The 15,225-nt window shown below is 45.1% G+C and overlaps 2 protein-coding genes across 7 annotated transcripts in view; one reads left to right on the top strand and one right to left on the bottom strand.

Moving 5' to 3' along the window:
* The window catches only part of LOC131104557 (ubiquitin carboxyl-terminal hydrolase 54-like), a 26,604-nt gene extending 25,335 nt beyond the window's left edge, over positions 1 to 1,269 (top strand). For 3 of the 4 annotated variants that reach the window (XM_058051876.2, XM_058051869.2, XM_078793860.1), the window contains one exon: positions 83 to 1,269. In XM_058051876.2, coding sequence (XP_057907859.2) covers positions 83 to 564 — 482 coding nt within the window. In that variant the 3' untranslated portion in view covers positions 565 to 1,269. The remainder of the gene's footprint in view (positions 1 to 82) is intronic. The other variant, XM_058051894.2, reaches the window with a different exon arrangement.
* On the bottom strand, positions 1,167 to 15,225 carry LOC131104587 (uncharacterized). 3 transcript variants are annotated; one of them, XM_078793861.1, is made up of 12 exons: positions 14,962 to 15,216; positions 12,929 to 13,051; positions 12,684 to 12,790; positions 10,075 to 10,161; positions 8,669 to 9,393; positions 8,551 to 8,632; positions 6,555 to 6,958; positions 4,489 to 4,683; positions 3,910 to 4,374; positions 3,476 to 3,839; positions 3,028 to 3,411; positions 1,167 to 2,959 (listed from the first exon to the last, which is right to left on the bottom strand). In XM_078793861.1, the coding sequence occupies exons 1-12, from the start codon at positions 15,147 to 15,149 to the stop codon at positions 2,571 to 2,573; spliced, it is 3,513 nt and encodes a 1,170-aa protein (XP_078649987.1). In that variant the 5' UTR covers positions 15,150 to 15,216; the 3' UTR covers positions 1,167 to 2,570. The 3 variants fall into 3 exon arrangements, with proteins under 3 accessions (XP_078649987.1, XP_057907898.2, XP_057907905.2); XM_058051915.2 differs by having other exon boundaries at positions 8,551 to 9,393; positions 14,962 to 15,217; XM_058051922.2 differs by lacking the exon at positions 10,075 to 10,161 and having other exon boundaries at positions 8,551 to 9,393; positions 14,962 to 15,225.

Here is a 15,225-nt window from a genome sequence, read left to right as displayed (position 1 = left end):
TCAACACCCCCCACCTCACACTAGTGAAACTAGATGATGATTATTCTGGTTTCTATGGTGATTGAAAGAAGTTCTTCCTCAGGTTGGACACCCCAGCAGGAGGCCATGGTTGTTCCTGACAGGCTTGAGGGAGTCAGCATGAGTTACGGGACTCTTCCCCGCGCTCCTCGTCGAGCTCAGGACGTCTCTTCCACCTCATCGTTCCCCAGCGAGGTCAGAGGTCAGGCTCCTCCGGCAGTAATTCCACAGAGTCTCTACGCCACCATGTCCCGCCGCCCCTGTCGCCCCGCCCTCACTAACGGCCACCACCGTCAAGCATCGCTGCCGCCGTCTCTCTCTGCCGCGCCGCGCCCAAGACCGGGAGGGCCGAGCCCCTCCCAGCCACTGCGCCTGGACATGCCACCAGAGGGCGACTGGCGGCGGCAGGCGGATCCCACCACCGCTCGCCACCGCCAGATGCCCCCGCAGCTCTGCTCGCTGTGCTGTCAGCTTCCCGCCGAGCCGCCCCGCCACTTCTGCTCCTCCTGTGCCTCCTACGTGGCTCGTTGCCGCCCCGCCCGATGAGCACGTCTCGCCGCAACGGCACTGGACCAAGAGTCGATTTGGGAATGTCGCACATCCTGCGCAGCCTGCTAGCGTTTGTAGCGTTCCTTCTATTTCAAATGTGCCTACGTCCGCCTCCTCATCCTCACGGATGAAGAAGACAAGAATATTCCACGTGAAAGTATTTATTTGCTTTATTTAGGCTCGTGCGTAGAACTATCAAAGCTATCTGCCTGAACTGAAATAGTTGATCAAGTTAGAGCGTGAAGCGTTGCAGCTAATATTTAGCATGTTTTTCCTTATATAGCCTTTAACTTGACCTACGTAGAAACAGAAACATAGATGCACACACTGTCTTTAACGCTAACGCAGCGTTATGCGTTGAAAGCAGCTTCGCGGTACCGTGACGCTTGCTGACGTCGTCCATGCAGCACACTTGGGTGAGCAGAAACAATCGGCAACAATGAACAGGAAGATTGTTTCTTTTAGTCCAGTGAAGAGATGTCATGTACTTGTTCTATTTTTGATGCTTATTTTTCTACTCATAGAATTAACATTAAATGTTTCAAGGAAAAAAAAAAAGTCTGATCGTGTTCCCTGTTGGCAAAATGTCATAGCATCCCTTATTGTGAACAAACAAGATAACTGTTTTATTTAAATATGTAAAATTTGTACATAAATATATAAGCATACATTTCAGGTATACAGCAAAGGTCTGTTGACGTTTACAGAGGCTGCTCAGCAGATTAAACTCTTCTACTGTCAACATGAGTTAAAATCGATAAAAAAGATTAATTTATCACTTTACAGTTAATTCTTATATAACCAATCGGGAGGAATGATTGAAGGCTGTGTCTTCAACGGCGTATTTTTTCTACCCAAACTTTATTTTGCGAACACAAGTTGCAGTGGACTGTAAATACCCGGATGTGGTGCTCACGATCGCCATATTGGCTACAGAAGTGGTGGAAAGTAGTTGAACAAAAGACTGTAAATAGGCGATGTTCCTTTCCCGTAAGTGTACAGTGAGAGTAACGGAACTTAGTACTCACAGTACACACAGTATACTTATTGAAGTGTACTCACAGAAGAACAGTAATCCCTCGTTTATGGCGGTTCATTACTTCCGCGATATGAATTAATGTTAACTAATACTTACACGTAGTTAGCGCATACAAAATCTATATAACTTACTAAATATGTTTATTAAATGGGTTTATACTTTATAAAAGTCATGTTGACGTAAAATAACACATAAAATAGTCACATTTACACTGCTTTTCTTTGTTAAGACTACGGCATCCCTGCAGGGAAATAACACAAGGGCTAGCTAGCATCGCAACCTATGTAGTTCACCTCTCCAATTTATGTAGTCTAAAGTTTAGAAAGTATTTCAAACGGAGTGGGGAGGAAGGACACAGAAACCACAACCATTTCCGCACGGATTGAGTGGAGAACCTTTTTTTTTTTAATACTCGATATAAACCATGGCATGCCGGCTGGGCTGGGCTAGGCTAGGCTATGCTAGCTTTGTCGCCCTCACAATGCAGTAGTGGTGTATCGCTAATGAACGAACGGACTGACTCGACACGGCTGACCGGGTCTATGCACAGCGGGAGATCACAGTCTTAACGACCGAAGTGAACGTAATGAACGGATCTTTTTACTGAAGGAACTGGAATGATACGGTTCACTGAAATGAACGGTTTTGCCCACCACTACCATGCAGTGTGAAAGGTAATGTAATTCGATATCATGTCTCATAACATTACTGAACACTAATATTGCAATCTTTTTAAACTTATAATAGGCCAGCCAACCACGAAAGTTTTTCTTATTAAAAAAACAGCCCATACAGCGAGAGATTACTCTGTTCTTTTTTTAGACACAGCCAAGGAAAATAGGTTGATGTATTTGATGAGTTTTACATTTAAAGTTGTGTTATGTTCATGTTTGTGACGTTCGCTCCGCAAGTGACGTCATCTTCTGTTCTCAGTGTCTTTGCCTCTGATTGGCTCACAGCACCCTCAAGTGTCCCGGCGTAACAGCAGCACCGTAAAGGCGTTGTCTGTAGACTCCTCCCACTCCCCGCCCCTCAACACCAGTCTCAGCTCCTCCCCCCTCCTGAGCCTCAGGCTGGCGGTGTGAGTGGCGGGCCGTGACGCCACCCCCTTCTGGAGGAGCATCCCCCTCAGCGCTCCTGAGGGGCTCCTCAGCTCTAATCGGGCGCTTCGCGGCCTCATGTCCGACGTGAGCGCGAAGGCGTAGACGCCGTCCTCAGGGGCAGTGAAGGTGCCGCTGCGGGGGTCAAAGTGTCCTCTGTTGAGAGACGCGTTGAACGTGAGGATGCCGTGTGACGATTTGTGAGGGGAGGCGGCCAGCAGTAGCACGGTGGCCTGTGATTGGCTGAGAACATCTGCGGAGAGAATGAAGCAGGATTTGGTCATGTCACGTTTGGACATGATTGGCAGCTCCAGTCCTCACCTCCGGATTGCCTCCTGCTGCGATGACGTCCGCCTCGCTGCTTCTTCTTGCTGAGCAGCTCCCAAACTTTGTCCAGCTCCAGCGTGGCATCGCTCCTCTCCAGCATGTCGGCGTTGCTGAAGATGCTCTTGAACGTCCTCAGATGTTCCTCCAGGCCTCTCTTCAGCCACGACACCTCCGTCTGAAGGGCCGCCTCCTCAGTACGGAGGCAGCAAGGTTCCTCCTGCAGGCTCAGCATCTTCAGCTTCAGCTCGTCCACGCTCCTCTCCAGCTTCCATAGGTCGCTGCCGTCTCCGTGCTGCAGATGATGCTCCACAGGACCTGCCATGCCCACGCCCGACCAGGAAGACGGCTGGTCTGCTGAGGGAACTTCATCCCGACTTCCTGCAACATGGAGAACAAAGTGAAGTTATTCCAGTTACCCGGATGGTGAGCATAGCGTGTGTACCTGGCTTGTTGCCTAGCAACAAGCTGAGGCTAAGGTTGTGTCCTTGGAGCTGCTCCTGCAGGAGCCTCAACTGCTCCTTCAGGGCGGGGATCGAGTGGGCCTCCTGGTCCTGGAGGGGCCACTCCAAGAACTCCAGCACCTCCTCCCCAAGCAGGAGCTCCAGCACGTCGCTGTGGCGAATGGCGTCCTTCAGTAACGAGTTGAAGGACCCAGACAGACGTTTCATCTCCTCCGTCCGCTTCCTGTCTGCCTCCTTCAGGCGCGACATCTCCGTAGTCGCCTCCTCCAGAGCGCTGCTCACTCGGGTCAGGACCTGGTCCAAAGTCCTGGTCCTGGCCTGGTCCGATGCCAGGGACTCCTTTACCTGTCGGAAGAGTAAGAAGATGTTCAGGATTGCGTTGAAGAGTCAGTGGAGGTCCTCTTGTTCTCATCACCTGCTGAAGGCCTCGTTGGACAGCCTCAACCGCCGGCTCCCAGTCACCGGCCCCGCCCCACTGCCCCACCCCTCTTTGCTTGTCTTCATCCAGAGCTAGCCGGTTCTCATTGGCCAGCTCTGTCACGTTGACCACGCCCCTCTCCAGTGCGACCATGGCGTCCTTGAGGCGGAGACAGTCGCACTGCCCGGAGGCGTTGTGTTTGTAGAGGACGGTGTAAAGGTAGTCCACATCCACGTCCATCTCCTGCAGACGCTGGCCCTGCTGGCTCAGGTTGCCCGCCAGCTCGTCCACCCGGCTCAGCACCACCACCTTGGCCGCCTCCACCTCCAGGCCCGTCTCCATGAACTGGACCTGGCTGGTCCTGGCCGTCTGGTTGATCCGCTCCCCCAGCGCCTTCAAGTCCCGCTTCAGCTGCTGGACGCTGCCCGACGTCACCTCGGCGTACTCCATCAGCTCGCCCACCTGACCACACAAGACATGTCTGCGCTAGCCCTGCCCTCAGGAAGACAGCCAATCAAGCGTATTTTCTGGCTGCGATGACACCAGCAGCCTGAGGAGGGCGCCAGAGCAACAAACCTTGACTGTGTTGTTCACCACCATGTTGTCCAGACGCTCAATGGCCTCCCACACTGCAGGGGACGTCTGTGCTACCTGGGGGGGCCACTCCTGCTGGCCCTCCAGGGGCTTGTCCTGGTCCTGGTCCTGCTCCTGGTCTTGGTCCTGGTCCTGCTTCAGCCCAGCCAATGTGGTGTTCATGGCCTGCAGGCTGACCTGAGATCAGCCAAATCGTGCCGAGACATGTATTACTTGAAAAGAAATAGTACTTACAAAAAATACAAACTAAAAATAGTAATTGTTTAAAGTAGTTTCAAAAGTGATTGTTTGTGAAGTAATTGTGTCAAAGTACTAATTTAAAAGTAGTAGTACTTTAAAAAGTAGCATTTTAAAACAGTAAACTAGTTTAAAAAGCACTTTAAATATTTGTAAATGTGCTAGTGATAAAAGTACTAGTATAAAAAGTAAACGTGGAAAAGTAACTAGAACTTTTTCATTTGTATGTTTTTACAAGTGCTACAAAAATAGTTTAAAGTGTATTCGTGAAAAAATGAACTATTTTAAAAAGGAAAAGTAATAGTTTAAAAATTGTTTTAAAAAAGTACTGGTTTTAAAAGTCGTAGTTCAAAAGTACTATTAAGTAATTGTAAGTATTTGTGAAAAAAAGTACTTGTTTAAAATTAGTACTAGCAAAAATGTAGACATTAAAAAACGAGTGAAATTTAAAAAATATCTATAAAAACTATTAAAAATTAAAGTACAAGTAGAAAAAGTGGTTATTTAAAATAGTTTTTAAAGACAGTAGTGAAGACAGCAAAGGTGGTGAAAGTGGTAAAATTGTTTAAAAAGTACCGGTGAAAAAGTACTAGTTTAAAATGGTTTTAAAAGTACTGATTTAATAATAGTAGTCTAAAAGGACTAATGAAAAAAAAGAAAAGTCAAAAACAGTCAAAAGTCAAAAACAGTTTTTAAAGTACTAATGAAACAAGTACTTGTTCAAAGTAGTTTTAAAAGTACTAGCGAACAATGTAGTACTTTAAAAATAGCTTAAAAAGTAAAGTAAAAGTACTTTAAAAATGTTATTAGTAAAAACAACAGCAGTACAAAAAGCAGAAGTACTCGTTTGGAGTAGTTGTGAACATACTACTTTACACATACTCTAGAACAGGGGTCAGCAACCTGCGGCTCCAGAGCCGCATGTGGCTCTTCAGCCTCTTTATTGTGGCTCCCTTTGCGATGCTTGAATATTTTTAACACCCGAGTGGGGAAAATGCACGTCTTTTGTAATGAGTTTTAAAAAATCCAACTTTGTCTGAGACCATGAATGCATCCTGAGTGAGTTCTGACTGCTATCCAGTTCAGTACATGAAGAAAAACAAGTAATACTTACCTACAAATCTAAAAAATAAATTTGAGATAATTTAAAAACAGCGGCATGGGAACTTGTTTTTACGTTTACAGTAGTTTACACATACATTTATGTAAGTTTATCTCCAAAACTAGCAAGAGTACTCCAACTCGTCTTTTCTTATCTGAACTACTTTGATACCCCCAAATTCCCTCCAATGTTGTTTTAAACATACTATATGTTTTGCGGCTCCAGGCTATTTTTCTTCAGTGGGCATTGGGTAAAATGGCTCTTTTCATAGTAAAGGTTGCCGACCCCTGCTCTAGAAAAAGGTAACTGTGTAAAACAGTTAAAAAAGTACTAGTGAATAAGGTAAAAAGTTGAGGTGAAAAAGTAGTCGTTAAAACGGTTGAAAAAAAGTACAAATGAAAAAGTACTAATTCAAAATAGTTTAAAAAGTACTGTTGGGAAAATGTACTAGTTTAGAAGTAGAATTAGTACTAGTTTAATAGTCGTAGTTTACAAAGTACATGTGTAAAAGTACTTGTTTACAATAGTTGTAAAAGTACTACTTTGACACAAGTGAAAAAAGTAATTGTTCAAAACCGTTGACAAAGTACTAGTTTAAGATGGTTGACAAAGTACTCAAATGGTTTAAGTAGTGTTGATAGTTGAAGATGTTTGAAGGAGTTGTGTATAAAGTGCACGAGGTAGTAGTATTTGAAGTAGTATTGTTGACCTGCATGATCTTGTGTTGTCGTTTGAGTTTGAGGTCGATGTCAGTCTTGAATGCGGTGATGTTGTAGTGCAGCATTGCATGCTGGGAGTGCAGCCTTCCTTCCAAGTCGGCGCGCTGGCTGTCCATCTGTCGCTGCAGCGCCCCCATCTGGTGGAACACCCGGTCCACTTTGTCTTCCAGCCGCCCTTCCTCCTGGTCCTCCTCCTCGAGTGCCTCCTGCTGGACGCTCTTCAGCTGGTCCAGGTCCCGGGCCAGGGCGCCCACTTGCCGACTCAGCTGCTCCAGCGAGCGGTTGAATCCGTCCAGGGTCGGCTGCAGCTGAGACACCAGTAGCGCCATCATGTGAGGAAGCGGCAAAGCACCCGGAACGTCAGGAAAGGTGAGCACCTCCGCCTCGTCTGCACCTGGAATCACATACCGTACGTAATAAACGCTCACAAAGTACTAGTATTAACACTGTGTACTTACACTTAAGTGTGCATAAGTGTACTGAGAAGTACAGCAAAATGCAGTGTACCCCCTTCATGTCCCCACCCAACCCACCACTGCCACAGATAGATTACAGTCCTGTGGAAACACTGCCAACATGCTGCACATCGACACACAGAGACAGGACAGGAAGTTGGGGCTCACCTATCTAGTAAGCGTCATGGTGATTTATGGCCACTTCCTGTCCACGCAAGAAGCCTTTTTGTGTGTAAACATCAGCATGGCCTTATAAAGTCAGAGTTCAGAATACGTAGTAGGCGTCTTTTAAGAACGCCAGTGGGGTGATTTGTTCTGGGAAAGATTGTTCACGTTTAAAATAAGATGTTGGGGTTTTTTGTTGGGCGCGGCGAAGGGTCCTTGAACACTTTTGTACGCTTCACAGGAAGTCAGAGTTCAAACAGGATTTGATGGATAAAAAGCAGGAAATGTGAAATAAAAATGAGATAAGAGCGCCACAGAAAAAGTCCCTGGGAGGATGATGTCACGCCGGCCTGTCACTGGGGTCCAAAGTCAGAGGCGAGTGTGGGAAACAAACACAGGAAGTGATGTCATTTACCATCTCAAACACACACACATAGACACACTGGCATTGTGCTAACTCATTTTAGTCAGGCACTGTAAAATACATGTTAGCATCATGCTAATGCCATGTCAACATTATGTTAATGTGCTGACGTCATGCTAACATCGTATTAATGTCATGCTAAAAAGGTGTTTGTCATACTAACATTGTGCTAACATTGTGTTGATGTCATGCTACCATTGTGCTAATGTCATGCTAACATGCTGTTGTCATGCTAACTTGTGCTAATGCCATGTTATCATCGTGCTATCTTCAGGCTAATGTCATGCTAATGTTATGCTAACATCGTGCTGACAGAATGCTGACATTGTGCTAACACCATGCTAACATCATTCTCACATCGTGCTAAGGCCATGCTACCATCGTGCTAAGATTGTGCTAATGTGAGGCTAACATCATGCTAACATTGTGCCAACGCCATGCTAACATCATTCTAACATTGTGCAGGTGTCATGCTATGGTCACACTGACAGAATGCTAACATCGTGCTAAGGCCATGCTACCATTGTGCTAACATTGTGCTAATGTGAGGCTAACATCATGCTAACATTGTGCCAACGCCATGCTAACATCATTCTAACATTGTGCTGGCGTCATGCTACGGTCACATGACAGAATGCTAACGTCGTGCTAAGGCCATGCTACCAACATGCTGACATCATGTTAGAGTCACAGCTAGCTCAAAGCAGCTATAAAGCCTTTTACAGCATTCCCAAAAGCTCAGCCCTGTCACACCTACTGTACCTTAGTCATGTAGGAAAATACAAACAAACACACTTCCTGCAGAGGAAATCCTCTCTTTCTTCTCTCTCTATGTGTGTGTGTGTGTGTGTGTCTGCCGAATGACTGGGCAGATTGTTCAGTCTTCGTGTATCGTTACAGTAATGACGTACTTCAAATGCTTCAAAATCAAATTACACTCACCGGGAAAGGGATGCTTTTGCTGCTCATGGGTGACGGCAGCTTGATGGACATGGTCCCCATTCTGGACACGTATGGGATGCTGACCACGAAGGGGATTCTGGGCATGGTCCTGATGCTGGACATTAATAGGATGCTGAACACGAAGGGGATTCTGGGCATGGTCCTGATGCTGGACATGGTCCTGATGCTGGACATTAATGGGATGCTGAACACGAAGGGGATTCTGGGCATGGTCCTGATGCTGGACATTAATGGGATGCTGAACACGAAGGGGATTCTGGGCATGGTCCTGATGCTGGGCATTAATAGGATGCTGAACATTAATGGGATGCTGGGCATGGAAGGGATGCTGGACATTAACGGAATGCTGGACATGGTCCTGATGTTGGACATGGTCTTGATGCTGGACATTAATAGGATGCTGGACATGGTCTTGAGGCTGGACATGGTCTTGAGGCTGGACATGGACGGGATGCTGGACATTAATCGGATGCTGGACATGGTCTTGAGGCTGGACATGGACGGGATGCTGGACATTAATAGGATGCTGGACATGGTCCTGATGCTGGACATGGTCCTGATGCTGGACATGGTCTTTATGCTGGACATTAATAGGATGCTGGACATTAATAGGATACTGCACATGGTCTTGAGGCTGGGAATGGAAGGGATGCTGAGCGTGGTCCTTATGGGGGACGTGACCGGGATGCTGGATGTGGTAGCGATTGGGGGCGTGGACCTGCTGTGGGCTGTGAGCGGGGCGTGTGGCGTTGTGTGGCACGTTGACTGACCCCTGGTGGTCGTTCTGCTCACTGTTGGGATCTCCTTGCTGTTGCTGCACGCCTGAAAGACAGACATGTGATCAAAGATAAGACTATTGCATCACTGCACACTCACCATTTTGAGTGTGAACACAAACACACTTGTGCATTCGAACGACTAAGTATGCAAGTGCACCCTTGAGCAAGGCACCCTTGTCCATAATATTAGGGTTACCTGCAGGACGTACATGAGATGTTGTGACAGCTTTCAGCCAAACATTTCACGCTTGACTCAACCCGACTAGTTCTTCCACAACCTTCCTGGAGGTTGGCACGTGGCTCCTCGATGAACTCTACTTGCTTTCGGCAGAATAGAATGTTTGGAGGAAGAAATGGCGCCCTTTGGACCTTTCCGTCTGCCGGGCGGACTCTCAAGTCCACGTTTGGCCGGGTCGCTACAACATGAACTTCCTGTATTAGCAACGGCTGCAACCTTCCACCTGCAGTCTGACTACATCAACCTCCCCCAGGGTGGGGCTGTGTTTACAGGACGGAAGCAGGGTGGGTGGGGGGTTTAGACCAACTTTCCTCCCTGGGGGAAAGTCAGAGGTGTTGGCTTGGACCTCGTTCTGAACTGACCTCACTCAGGAGCTCACAGCGTCCTCACTTTGTGAGTGTGTGTGTGTGTCACAGCTGACGTTTGCTAATCAGAACCAGTCTCAGGTCCAACCAACCAGGTTAAAGAATGAAGTTAGGCTGATACCGGCATTGTGGAGACCTCCAGGAGCACCGTCAGCTTTGAGTTCTCCAATCAGAGTCGAGCTTCCTGAGTGTGACTGCGCCTCAGCGACTGTAAAAAGAACAAACAAAAAAACAAACAACACATTGACATTGCCGTGCAGCCCACCTTCTAAATACAGATTTTTTAATTATTAGAGCCCTCCAGACATGAAATAACACCCCTATGGTAACCTTTATGCTCCTGTTACGCAATATAGTAGACATAATTCCAGAAAATAAGACATAAAACACATAGACAACTTGATTACGACTATGTAAACATGGATTTTAACACTTATACTTGCATCTGTTTTCTATGCCGCTTATCCTCACTAGGGTCGTGGTTATGCCTATCACAGCTGTCTTCAGGCGAGAGGCGAGGTACATCCTGGACTGGTCACCAGCCAATCACAGGGCACATATAGACAAACAACCATTCACACTCACATTCATACCTTCATAGACAATTTGAAGTCGCCAATTAACCTAGCATGTTTTTGGAATGTGGGAGGAAACCGGAGTACCCGGAGAAAACCCACATATGCACGGGGAGAACATGCAAACTCCACACAGAGATGGCGGAGGGTGGAATTGAACCCTGGTCCTCCTAGCTGTGAGGTCTGCGCGCTAACCACTCCACACCGCCGTGCAGCCCACCTTCTAAATACAGATTTTTAAATTATTAGAGCCCTCCAGACATGAAATAACACCCCTATAGTCACCGTTATGCTCCTGTTACACAATATAGTAGACATAATTCCATAATATAGGACATAAAACACATAGACAACTTGATTACAACTATCTAAACATAGATTTTAACATTTATCCTTCCATTGGTTTTCTATGCCGCTTATCCTCATTAGGGTCGTGGTTGTGCCTATCACAGCTGTCTTCGAGCAAGAGGCGCCTGTTGGCCAATATAGTAGATTTAATAGTTGAAAATAAGACATAAACGACATGTTTACGACTTCTTACAGTCTAAATGTCCAAAATCAGCACCATGACAGACTGGTGGGCCACTTTTTTATTTTTGTCTCACTGGCTTGAAAATGGACGTCCTCCTTCTGGGGTCCACCAAACAACATTTTTCCCACAAGGCAAGTGTGGACTAAATAAACGTCCTGCTTGTCCCACATCGACTCCAGCGGGGGCGCAGGAGAATAATATAAGTTAAAAATAGAAGCAGATTCAAAACAAAAGTTCTGTTGGCCTTTTTTAGCTTCTTGGACCAGGGGCAATACTAGGCTCTGAGGACACGGGGGGGCTTAGCCCACTGGAGATGCACAGGGTATGAATGAATGAAGTAGACATTCAAAAAAATCCAAAAAACAAATAAGGAACAAGAACCGGGATATAACTTTCCCAATTTTGGACAGATTTAGTAGAGATACTCAGTTGTTTTAGGCCACCATCAATGATATCAATGATATAATAATCATTATTATATTATTAATTAGCCTATTATTATTACTATCATTATTAGTCTTCTTCCGATTATTACTACTACTACTACTACTGGTAGTAGTAGTAGGCTAGTATTAGCCTGCTTATTGGCTTGCTTATTAGCCTGCTTATTGGCTTGCTTATTAGCCTGCTTTTGCCCTATAATATGAAATTTGTCAGAAATTTGTAAAAAAAAATTAAAATTTAATTTAATTTAATTCTTTTAATTTAATTATTTTTAATTTAATTTAATTTAATTTAATTATTTTTAATTTAATTTAATTTAATTTAATTTAATTTAATTTAATTTAATTTAATTTAATTTAATTTAATTTAATTTAATTTAATTTAATTTAATTTAATTTAATTTAATTTAATTTAATTTAATTTAATTTAATTTAATTTAATTTAATTTAATTTAATTCTTTTAAATTTAATTCTTTTTAATTTAATTTAATTTAATTTAATTTAATTCTTTTAAATTTAATTCTTTTTAATTTAATTCTTTTTAATTTAATTTAATTTAATTTAATTTAATTTAATTTAATTTAATTTAATTTAATTTAATTTAATTTAATTTAATTTAATTTAATTTAATTTAATTTAATTTAATTTAATTTAATTTAATTTAATTTAATTTAATTTAATTTAATTTAATTTAATTTAATTTAATGAATAATTCAGAAATAAATTATGGATTTATTTGAATTAATAATGGATTTAATTAATACATGAATGAAAAGTCTTGTGTCTTTGTGCTATGATATGAAATACACTACGTTTATTAATTAATCAGTTTATTTATTTAATTTACCAGACACATTACACAAAGTATCGAACACGAAGTATCGAACACAAAGTATCGAACACAAAGTATCAAACACGAAGTATCGAACACGAAGTATCGAACACGAAGTATCGAACATGAAGTATCGAACACGAAGTATCGAACATGAAGTATCGAACACGAAGTATCGACGTATACACTCACTGTACTGTATAGTAACGGGCTCAATACAGAACCTTGAGGAACCCCGCGGTTGACATTGCTGTCCAATGTCAGCAAATTCAAGTTCATTGGACAAAGAATTTTACAGTAAAGAGATGAAGCATCATCTTCATCTTGTTGCCATGGTGATGACTCACCCGTGTCGTCACAGTTGTCCCCTCCGTGTCCTGGACAGCATCTCCACAAGAGAGCTGTGAACGTCTTCTGCTTCTGTCTGTAGAGCGGCCGAGTGGACAGCTTGTACCTACACACACACACACACACACACACACACACATTCCATGCAAATGTACAACTTAAATCATGCAAAAAATGTGTGTAGTAGTACTACCTACTAGAGTACTAGAAGCACAGTATTGACATTGTCATGTTGATGACTCACATGATCAAATGGCAGTCGGGTGTTCCGCTGGGACAGGGACTTTGGGATTTGATGGTGTACTTCTCCGTCCCACACGCCACCGCCATGCTGACCACACGCTTCTGCACAAACGCACACCAGTTTCTGCAAACACGCACACACACCCGATGGCCTTTTTAGATGTGATTATTTCTTACAAACGTCAATAAAAGTACCATTTATATGTTTGCACAGCTTGGTGAGTGATGAGAGTTTTCCCTCAGCTCGTGTTTTGGAAAAGAACACACCATACCGTCACACCATTGTTCCTTTCCCTTCCTGTAGGGGGCGTGGCAGGGCAGTCCCACACTTGAACCAGACTAATACATGAGCAGGAGGGAAAGGAATTTCAAAATAAAGTAAGGATGTAAATCAGTGCGTTGAGGCAGTGACATTACACTTATGGACCTGTGTAAGTGTGCAAGTGCGCCAGTAACGTCACACGTATGGACTTGTGTAAGTGTGCCAGTGACATTACACTTATGGACCTGTGTAAGTGTGCAAGTGCGCCACTGACATCACACTTATGGACCTGTGTAAGTGTGCAAGTGCGCCAGTAACGTCACACGTATGGACTTGTGTAAGTGTGCCAGTGCTCCAGTGACATTACACTTATGGACCTGTGTAAGTGTGCAAGTGCGCCACTGACGTCACACTTATGTACCTGTGTAAGTGTGCAAGTGCGCCAGTGACGTCACACGTATGGACTTGTGTAAGTGTGCAAGTGCTGCAGTGACATTACACTTATGAACTTGTGTAAGTGTGCAAGTGCGCCAGTGACGTCACACGTGTGGAATTGTGTAAGTGTGCAAGTGCGCCACTGACATCACACTTATGTACCTGTGTAAGTGTGCCAGTGCGCCAGTGACGTCACACGTATAGACTTGTATAAGTGTGCAAGTGTAGCAGTGGCATTACACTTATGGACCTGTGTAAGTGTGCAAGTGCGGCAGTGACATTACACTTATGGACCTGTGTAAGTGTGCAAGTGCGCCAGTGACGTCACACTTATGTACCTGTGTAAGTGTGCAAGTGCGCCAGTGACGTCACACGTATGGACCTGTGTAAGTGTGCAAGTGCGCCACTGATGTCACACTTATGTACCTATGTAAGTGTGCAAGTGCACCAGTGACGTCACACGTATGGACTTGTGTAAGTGTGCAAGTGCGCCAGTGACATTACACTTATGGACCTGTGTAAGTCCTGTGTAAGTGTGCAAGTGCGTCAGTGACATTACACTTATGTACCTGTGTAAGTGTGCAAGTGCGCCAGTGACGTCACATGTATGGACCTGTGTAAGTGTGCAAGTGCGCCACTGATGTCACACTTATGTACCTATGTAAGTGTGCAAGTGCACCAGTGACGTCACACGTATGGACTTGTGTAAGTGTGCAAGTGCGCCAGTGACATTACACTTATGGACCTGTGTAAGTGCGCTAATGCGGCAGTGACATTACACTTACGGACCTGTGTAAGTCCTGTGTAAGTGTGCAAGTGCGTCAGTGACATTACACTTATGGACCTGTGTAAGTGTGCAAATGCGGCAGTGACATTACACTTATGGACCTGTGTAAGTGTGCAAGTGCGCCAGTGACATTACACTTATGGGCCTGTGTAAGTGTGCAAGTGCGCCACTGACATTACACTTATGGACCTGTGTAAGTGTGCAAGGGCGTCAGTGACATTACACTTATGGACCTTTGGAAGTGTGCAAATGCGGCTGTGACGTTCCATGTATGAACCTGTGTAAGTGTGCAAGTGCATGACTTGTGTGAGCGTGTCAGGTAGCGTGGCGTGATGGGGTGGTGTGGGTGGTTGACGGGGACATGCCGGCAGTCAAAACACTTCCCGCTGGCGGTGCAGGCGCCACAGATTTGGAATGTGGGACACATCAAGTTCCTGTTTGGCTCCATGTGTCCCAAAACATTTTTTTTAGACTTGTACTGTAGGGGGCGCCCCAAAGTAACATTTATAGGTCAACATGGAAATGATAGCACGGAAAGCTGAAAACTCACCCGCTTCGGGCCGGGTAGTTGCCGCCATCTCCCAGCAGAGGGGTCTCTGTGGCGCTGACGACACCCGCTTGTCCCTCCCAGGCCTCCCCGTCTTCCTCTTGCTCCACTTCAGGGTCTCTGGCCCTCACCTCGCTGCGAGCGCCCGCCAGGAAGGCCAGAACCAGCACCAGAACCCCCACCGCCTTCATGACTGCTGAGTGGGGGCTTGCACGCCCGCCGGCTGCCTATAAAGCACTGGAGGGAAGAGAGAGAGGGACGGGGGTT

This window comes from Doryrhamphus excisus, linkage group LG10 (genome assembly GCF_037039965.1).
Source record: "Doryrhamphus excisus strain RoL-2023G ecotype Guam linkage group LG10, RoL_Dexc_Guam_v1.1, whole genome shotgun sequence".
NCBI lineage: Eukaryota > Metazoa > Chordata > Actinopteri > Syngnathiformes > Syngnathidae > Doryrhamphus > Doryrhamphus excisus.
The sequence above is the reverse complement of the archived record's forward strand: the minus strand, read 5'-3'. Positions and strand labels throughout refer to the sequence as shown.